General features: G+C 40.4%; 1 protein-coding gene across 2 annotated transcripts; it reads left to right on the top strand.

Annotated features, from left to right (window-relative positions):
* The first annotated feature begins 1909 nt into the window (after nt 1-1909).
* SKP1 (S-phase kinase-associated protein 1) lies at nt 1910-8321 on the top strand. 2 transcript variants are annotated; one of them, XM_008632654.2, is made up of 6 exons: nt 1910-1982; nt 2339-2435; nt 4618-4691; nt 5879-6022; nt 6674-6814; nt 7587-8321. In XM_008632654.2, exons 2-6 carry the CDS (start codon nt 2339-2341, stop codon nt 7620-7622), a joined length of 492 nt encoding a protein of 163 aa, XP_008630876.1. In that variant the 5' UTR covers nt 1910-1982; the 3' UTR covers nt 7623-8321. The 2 variants fall into 2 exon arrangements, with proteins under 2 accessions (XP_008630876.1, XP_017588470.1); XM_017732981.1 differs by having other exon boundaries at nt 1931-1955.
* The last annotated feature ends 338 nt before the right edge of the window (nt 8322-8659 follow it).

The following is an 8659-nucleotide window of genomic DNA, read 5'->3' on the forward strand; positions in this document are numbered from 1 at the left end:
CTGGGCCGTACGGGGATGGAGCTCTGGGGGTTCGTTGGGGCCGAGCCCTCCCGGGCCATGCGGGAATGAAGCTCCCCGGTGTGGGGAGCCTTGCCCGCGGGGGTGCTGAGTGTCCCGGAGCGGCCGCGCCTCAGGTGCGAGTTCGTTACCCGGCTCCTGGTTACCGGCGCTGGCGCGGGAGGGGAGGGGGAAGCAGCGGACATCCATCCGGAATGGCGCTGGGAGGCGCAGCTGTAGGTGGCTGAGCTCGGCGTTTCAGGCTTAGACATGTAAATTATCGCTGTAATTCAGGTTTGGCTTCAGCCCGGCTCCAAGCCTGTTGTGCTGTTGTTGAATAAAGCTTTTAGGACTGGTTTGCTTAGTCACCCAGTAGTGCTGCTGCCCAGGGACTGTCACCTGCCAGGGCTGTACTGCAGCTTGCTAAAAATGATTTTTTCCCCCCCTATTTTCTAGGAAGCTGAGTTCTGTGGTATAAAAAAACAATGAAAATTTGATGAAATTCTGGTTTGTTGTCAGTGATAAGGCAGTAATTGAACTTCATTCTACCTGTTTCACACCCTCAGCAATAACTAAAAGTCTTGTTAGAAGAGGGTTTGGGTGATAGGAGGGAAATATCCTTGCAGGGGCTGCCCTGGCTAAGGCAGCATCCCTGCCTGGCCGGCTCTGCTGTGCAGCATTATGTAAGCCCAGGCACAAGGAGGCTGGCGATGGAGCTGGGTTTGTTCTGGAGTGCTCCCAGACAGTCACTGCAAGAACAGATGCATTACATTTAAAATGTGTGCCTACAGCACTTTTTCCCAGAGCATCGTTCAAACGGCTAACCCAGAATGGTGCTTTAATCCAGATTTTGGTTTTGTGCATGTGTGTAATATATATACTTGTACCTTTGGAACAATCATGACCATGTTCCTCCAGAACACCCGTCTTAATTAGAAGTAGCACTGTCATATAGGGTTACATTGCTGTGTAAACATTAACTGGCTGCTCACTGCCAAATGGAAATTAAAGCAATGAGGACTTGGGGCTGGTGTGAGCTGCTTAATAACACGTGTTGGCCGAGCCTCCTTTGGCCTGGGTTTGCGTAGGGCTGTCAGGCTCAGCCACACTACACTGATGAGCTCTTAGAAAGAGGTGATGGAAGTTTGCTGCAAGTGGTCGAACTAATTAACTGTTCATAGCTCAAGTACTACTCTGAGGAACTAGTGTGTGAGGCTTGTAAGTTTGATGGGGGAAGAACATTTGAAAATTAATTGAAGTTGAAGGTAACCTGAGGACAAAAAAAGGAAACTGTTGCAATGGTTTGCTGCTAACGAATATTTTGAATGGTAAAGGAACTTACAACACATCCTACTAACTGGTTGAGAAGAAATTTATAAAACTTACGTGGCCAGACGGTTGTGTTAATAGTGCCCTTTGGCTGGTTCAAGTGCAGTGATAACCCCCACAGTCTCTATGTGTAGTTTCAGACAGAAATTGTAATCTCCTGGCTGCTGTGTCGTGTGCTTTACTTCTGGGTTTGAGTTGTTACATATCTGGAAATACACTTTCTTGTAAAATTTGATTGTGTTTCTGCTAACGACATCTTTCAAGACTGCTGCCTCTTTATTGTAGGTCTTACTACAGTTTGTTTGAGAAACTTTGTTAAAATGCATGGTCATCTCAGATGCTAACAAAGTATTGGTCTTACCTCCTGCTTTTCAAGAGCAGTAGTGAGTGCTGAAGGCCTTCCTTGTAGGAGTTTATTGCTTTTTAATCTCATCAGAAAACCAAACACTTTCCTCGAGGAAAGCCTTTGATTCCGAGTAACCTGGTCTGTTTTAATTCTGTTTGGAGCAAGGGAGGCTGGACTAGACTCTGTCTAGGGGAATTCCTTCCTACCTTAATGCTATGATTCTGTTCCAGAGGCTATCATTTGAAAACTGCTTTTGAGATCTGACATCATTTGAGCAGTTGAAGTGAGTAGCAGTTGTTTGGATTTGAAGGCAAGTAGTGTTTTGGAAGTGTTGAAAATTATTTCAAGAGAAAGATAGCCCTAGTGTTATACTGAAAAAAAATAAAAGCACTGTTATAATCTGTGTATTTTATGCTTTCAAATTAAGGAAAAAAGCTCATAAATTAGTGTTAGACTTCAGTCAATCCTTGTTTCTTAAGTATGAGGATTAATGAATTTAGGGCTGTTGATTCAAGCAGTGAATAATCTGAGTGTGCCTTAAGTGGCATTGGGCTATCTGCTGTTGGGAAGAAGCAATTTTAGCAGTAAAGGTGATGCGCATCTGAGTCAGCTGAACTTGTAATGTCTGCTGAATATTGTGTGGAAATAACTGTCCTTCTCTTGTAGATGCCTTCAATTAAACTGCAGAGTTCAGATGGAGAAATCTTTGAAGTTGATGTGGAAATTGCGAAACAGTCTGTGACTATAAAGACTATGCTTGAAGGTAAGAGTGAGACCCTGAGGAGGCCTCTTAGACAGGAATTGTGACCAGAGGAGACAAGTTGGTACTCTGCTGAAAAAGCATTCCCAGGTCTATGGAGCAGCTTGCTGTCTCCTGTCACAACAGCTGGAACTCCTGCTGTTGTAGCTGAAACTGTTTAGGGTGGATATGCTCTTGTAAAAAGCCCTGGTTAAGAGCACTTGCAGGGAGGCCAGTAAAATACCAGCAGCCCAGTGCCTTGCCTACAGTCTACTTCAGCTTTGTGAGAGTTAAGCAAGCAGAACATTAATAATATTTAAAACTTCAGTTTATTTAATCACACAAACGAGTCTTAGAATGTAAATATCACTTGTATGGAGTGGAAGATAATAAATCAATGCAATAAAGAGCTTGTATTGTGAGCTTGTGAATGCTGTTAAATTATTTGGGATAAATACTTAGGTCTGATCTCCTGCTGACATAAATTTGAAACAAAAGAACTCGTGGCGGGGGAGGGGAAATCTGCCAGATGGCTGGGATACAGAGCAAACTGTCTAATCCCTCTAGTGCAAATCCTCATTGTTTACTGGTGTTTTTTTCTAGTTTTTGGATGTATTCATGGATTAACTTAGAAATAATTATTTCTGTAGATGTAGTTCATATTATGCCCTTGGATGTAAATCTTTGGTTGTGACACCTTATAAGAACAGTAAAAATAAGGTTGAATTATATCAGGCATTGAACACTTCTGGTAATAGGATGCTGTTGAACATGACTGGCAACTCAAACAGGAACTGGAATGCATTAGGGTGCACAATTCTTAGTTTTCTCCAGCAGGAGCTGTGTCACTGCTGGTGTTAAATGACACTCAGCTGGAAATGGAAGGAAGTTATTAATGGGAAGTGTGTATGCTGGGTACCATAAACTTGCCTCTTTCTAACCTGGGAGAGAACTAGTCTCCTAGTATAGGTGAAATGCCTTTTCGGTATGGGTGGCTGAACATCAGTTAATGTTTTGTGTGTTGGGTGCTGCAGCTGAGAGGGGAGGAGCTGAAAAGTTGGGTTGTACTGAGCACCGTGGGACCACTAATGAAATACCAATTTTCTGCTAATGGATGAAATTGCTGGTTCAGAGGTGATGGTGACAAGTCAAGCAGAATTGACTAAACTTCAGATATTGCTTGAATTATTTCTGTATCTTTTAATGGCAGTGTTTCAGTTCTGAATCTTGGGAGTGATTTCAAACAAACAAGTAGTGTTAATTAATAGTCTGCTGATAACAACAGTAGCGGACTTGTCTAAATACAGAAGTACATGATTTTTATCATGTACAAATTTGATGAGTGATGATGTTCGTATGTTCTTAAAAATTAAGTTCCTTGGTGATATAGAATTGGCTCATCTGTGCATGTAATGAGTGAAGGTCTGCATAGTTACTCAATTACATAACTAATTACAAGATGTCTTTGACAGCTAGGGTGTCATCCAACTGTTAGCATTTGGGTAATAAAAAAAAGCACATTCTCTAAGATGGCTAATGTGGTATTTGTTCTGTGTATCAAGCTGACACTTTAATTATATTTTTCTCCTAATTTTTACTTTGATTCCTTGATCATACCAAGGGGACAAATCCATATCTGTCTGGAGCATGCTGACAAGCTTTTAAAACAAGGAGTGTTGGAAGCATGCTTTATGAATGCTTTATTGATGGAAGGATTTGTACTGCTGTCTTACCATGTGAACTTCTTCAGCTGATACAGGATTGGTACAAGTGATTCAGAGGCAGAGAGCAGCATGTCTGTGGCTACAGTGTTTCCTGCTCATGCAGAGGACAAGACATTGCATCTATTTACCACACTAGATTTGAATTCTTATTTAATCATAAATGGAATGGGAACCCTCAGTTAGAACTTGTGGGTTGAAACTGTGTAAGGGGTAAAAATACACAAATGTTTGTCAGATTGTTCAGCTCTCATTTGATGAGGCAGCCTTATCAGCCACTTAGCCTCAACTTGGTACAACCTAGCATGTATAATGTAGCTGTAGCTCCACAAAGCCTTCCAAAAGCTCCTGACTTCACAGTTTAGAGGTCCTTTGTTACTGATAATTCAGCCTCAGTGTTGTCAAAATAGTGAAGAATAGAGGAAGCATCCTAGTTCAGTGAATGGTTTTGTCTGCCAATTGCTCAGTCATCTTTCCATTTTTAGATTTGGGAATGGATGATGAAGGTGATGATGACCCAGTCCCTCTTCCAAATGTTAATGCAGCCATCTTAAAAAAGGTAAGATGATGAAAGTGGTTGTGCTGCATGGCACTAAAGAAATGTGAACTTCATCTTGGAGCTGGGTATTATGAACTACTAGTTAAAAAATACTTTTCATGTGCTACAAGTGCATGAACATGGGCATGTGGGCCGAGGCTGGCAGGTGGATAATGGCAGAGGACATACAGGGGTGACCTAGAACAGCAAGCTGGAGGCCAGACAGGCTTCCTAAGGTGCTGAAGTGGTGCTGGGCATCTGTGCACACAGACATTTCATGGTGTTAAAGCACTAATTTTAATTGGATTCTGTAAACTGAGGTGGCTGTTCATGAGATGCAAATGTTTGGAGAAAGGATTAAGAGACAGGCAGTGGTGAGAGTGACTGGCAGTGGCAGTGCTTAAGAGACACTGTGTGCACTTGGTGGTATTAAATTCATTAACAGGCCATGGTCATTGGGTCAAGGGGGAAGAGTGTAGTACTGTGGTATCCAAGATTCTTTTTGCTTTCAAATAGAAAGAGTTGTGCCAAAATAAGCACCAAACTATTGTGACTGTTTTGGGGTAAACACAGGGTTAGGAATTGTTTCCTAGTGAAGAGACACATAAATAACTTAAACTTGTGAAGGCTCTTGGGTTGATGAAATGGAACAGGGTTGTGCTTGCAGTACATCCCTGCTCCTTTTGTCTGGGTCGTGAGATTGCATGTTCCCAAACTAAAAAAAAAAAAAACCAAAACCAAACCTGAGCCAACACTACTGACAAACTTGCTGGCTGAACTTTGTACTGGGGTGAATGTGACCTGCTGGTAGCTATTGCCACTCTGCGCTCTTCCCCCATGTAGTAGTCTGCTTAATACAAAATGTTTCTGTAAACAGATTAAATACAGCAAAATGAGGTTTAGGTTTTCTTTGTACAACCTGTGTGTTAGCACAGGGACTGATAACTTTATAGCACCAGCAGCTGGCTTTTAAGATTAAGTAATTAACATGAAACTAACTCTGTTGGGATTCTTGAAAGCTGTTGTATTCTGGGATTGGGGATCAATTGTTCTGAAATGAAGATATTGGGGATTTGAACATGTTTGCACAGGATTTTAATATTAATCTAGAGAAAAAGGTACATTTCTTCCAAAATGAAGTTAAGTTTTAGTTGGAGTTTAATGGGAGAATCACTTGGATAAAACTTTAATTTCAAAACCATAATTAGGTGATTCAGTGGTGCACCCATCACAAGGATGATCCACCTCCTCCTGAGGATGATGAGAACAAAGAAAAGAGAACAGATGACATCCCTGTGTGGGATCAAGAGTTTCTGAAAGTAGACCAAGGAACACTTTTTGAACTTATCCTGGTGAGTGTCCTCAAGAAGTGCAAAGGTTGTGCCTGTGAAGTGAAGCTCTGCTATGCACTTGAGAAATAAAGCCTTTATGCTTCTTGAGTTACTTCTTCATTGGAAGCGGGGATGTGGGGAGGGCAGGTGGTTCTGGTAAATATTGACTGAAATTGCTGAGGATGTTGGAATGCTTGTTAGCCTAATGCTGGCATTAATCTATACTCACTCATCAATCTTTCTAAATATCAAAATTTCTAAATATAAAAATACTTTTCTAAATATCGCTGTCTTTTATTCTTGTGGCTCTCGAGTCCAAGTTGAGGGCTTATTACTAATTATGGAGTTCTGGAGATCTGCATAAGAACTAGACAACTGCATTGGCTAGTTAACAGTACTGCAACACTGAAGATCTTGGGTGTTTGAAGACTTCTGAAAGCTCTTTGTAAAAGGAGGAGCAGGAAGAATGTTTTTCATGGTACAAAGGACTCCTGTTTGGCAAGCAAGTTCTAGGTACTGTCCCTTGAAGGTTCTAGCTAGAAGCTTCTCAAAGCAGAGATGATCTGTTTGCATACAATATTCTACAATTTCAGTGTAAGCTTAAATTTGGTAGTACATCTACAGAGGCAGAATATTGATATGGAGGCTTTAAATCTGGAAACTCTTTTACAGGCTGCAAATTACTTGGACATCAAAGGTTTGCTGGATGTCACATGCAAGACAGTGGCAAACATGATCAAGGGGAAAACTCCAGAAGAAATTCGCAAGACATTCAATATTAAGAATGACTTCACTGAAGAGGAAGAAGCACAGGTACTTGATCTGGATTTAATTACAATTTAGCTGCCTGTTCGTGCTGGATTACGGTGTGGTGCTTCCTAACTTGTGATGCAACAGACTTGTTACCAGTAAGTGTAAACTAATGCATCAACCCCTCATAATTGGGGTGGTACTAGTAGAAGACTTTATGATGTCTGCCACACTTGCAGCCTGACCTGCACACTTTGATCTGAAAAGGTCAAAACAAAGTGTATTGATTTTCTAACTCCAGCATGTCTAGCAGGAAAGCAGGTAGGATTGTTTGTGGCAGCCTTAGTTTGCTGGTTTGGGCCTGTAGTAGGAATGCTGAAGATGTATTGCTGCATGTGGCTGGAAAGGTAAGTTTGGGTTCTCTAAGTAACAAACTCACTGATCTTAAAACTTGAGCAATAAATCAACTGCAAAATGGTAGAGTTGGGAAAAGCAGAGCTAGATGCCTGGTTTCTATACAAGGCAATGAGTTGTAGACTTGGATATCTTTTCAATGCTATGTCATGAAACAAACAACTTGGACTTCAGGTAATCCATTTGGTTACTTGGTTGGAAAATTTCAGATTTGATCAAACCTAGGCATGAAAAACCTGGCTTATATTGATGAACAGGCCAGTTTGGAAGACTGACTTTTATAATTGCAAAACCTGTGTGAAAAATTAAAGCTGCTTCAAGTTTGTCTCCCTGCAGTAAATAATCCTGAATGCTTATGGGTATTTACAGCCAAGGCTTAGAATTTCACTGCAGCATACTAACAGATAAACTACTCTTTCAGGTACGTAAAGAGAACCAGTGGTGTGAAGAGAAATGAAGTATTGTGCCTGACACTCGAACACTGTAAGGATTGTTCCAAATACTAGTTGCACTGCCCTGTTCATAATTGTTAATATTAGACAAATGCAGCAGCAAATGAAGTTGTGTTAGCAGGATATTGTTCCCTTTGCATGTGTAGTGTTTTTTTGAGTACAGATCTAAATCTCTGAGTTTTTACTAGTGTAATTGGATGTCTTTTTATTTTGCAATGAATAAAACTGAACTAAGTGTGGATTCTGTATGGGTAGTAGCACTTCAGGTTGTCATTTTCATTACACTTTTAAACTGTTGAAGTCCAGTTATAGTGCTAAGGATTGACTCTGTTGTAAATAAAAACATCTATGACTTCCCCAAGAAGAACAAAACACTTGTATTTACAGGGTATTGATAACTTCACAAAGAGAAACAAACCAGAATGTGTCTTGGGGTACTAGATAAAAGTTACTGGATTTCTTACAAAAACATTGTGGAAAAAAATTAGTGTTACTTAAAGCTATATAATTTTCAAGATGGTTCTTGTCCTGCATTTAAAAAAAAAAATTAAATATTTGACCACTTTCTGTCCTTTTAGTCTTGCCTTACAGACTAGTGAAAATGTGACTTAGAACTAAACAAGCTCCTAAATTTGAATACTTCAGCCATGTCTTGAAGACCTGCCTCTAGGTGATAGCAAATAAAGTGTGTTGCTTTATGCACACAATGGGTGTGGTTTTATACATGTTACTGTTTAAAGTGGAATCCAGATTTGACCAAAAATGACTGACATTACCAAAGTTAATATTATTGACCTGTGCATGCCATTAGTGGCTGGTTTTTAGGCAGTTTTAAAGACCCTTGTGATGTAGCTCTTGAAAACATGGTTTCATGTGTCCACAGGAAATCTTATGCCTCTGTATGTGATACTTCAGCTTGTAGAGACTTAATTATTGCATACAAAGCTAATGCAATATCAAGCTTAACTTCTTTGGACAAAGCCACTTGCAACTAGTTAAACAGTAACTGGTTTTCTGATTTTTTTTTTTTTTTTTTTTTTTT

Source organism: Corvus brachyrhynchos, unplaced genomic scaffold (assembly GCF_000691975.1).
Source record: "Corvus brachyrhynchos isolate BGI_N302 unplaced genomic scaffold, ASM69197v1 scaffold54, whole genome shotgun sequence".
In the NCBI taxonomy this organism is placed as follows: Eukaryota; Metazoa; Chordata; class Aves; order Passeriformes; family Corvidae; genus Corvus; species Corvus brachyrhynchos.

Bases quoted from the DNA above. Each gene is read 5' to 3' on its own strand.
- SKP1 (XM_008632654.2), top strand. From the start codon at position 2,339: ATGCCTTCAATTAAACTGCAGAGTTCAGATGGAGAAATCTTTGAAGTT. The intron at 6,023-6,673 runs GTGAGTGTCCTC...ACTCTTTTACAG, and splicing joins CACTTTTTGAACTTATCCTG to GCTGCAAATTACTTGGACAT. The intron at 6,815-7,586 runs GTACTTGATCTG...CTACTCTTTCAG, and splicing joins CTGAAGAGGAAGAAGCACAG to GTACGTAAAGAGAACCAGTG.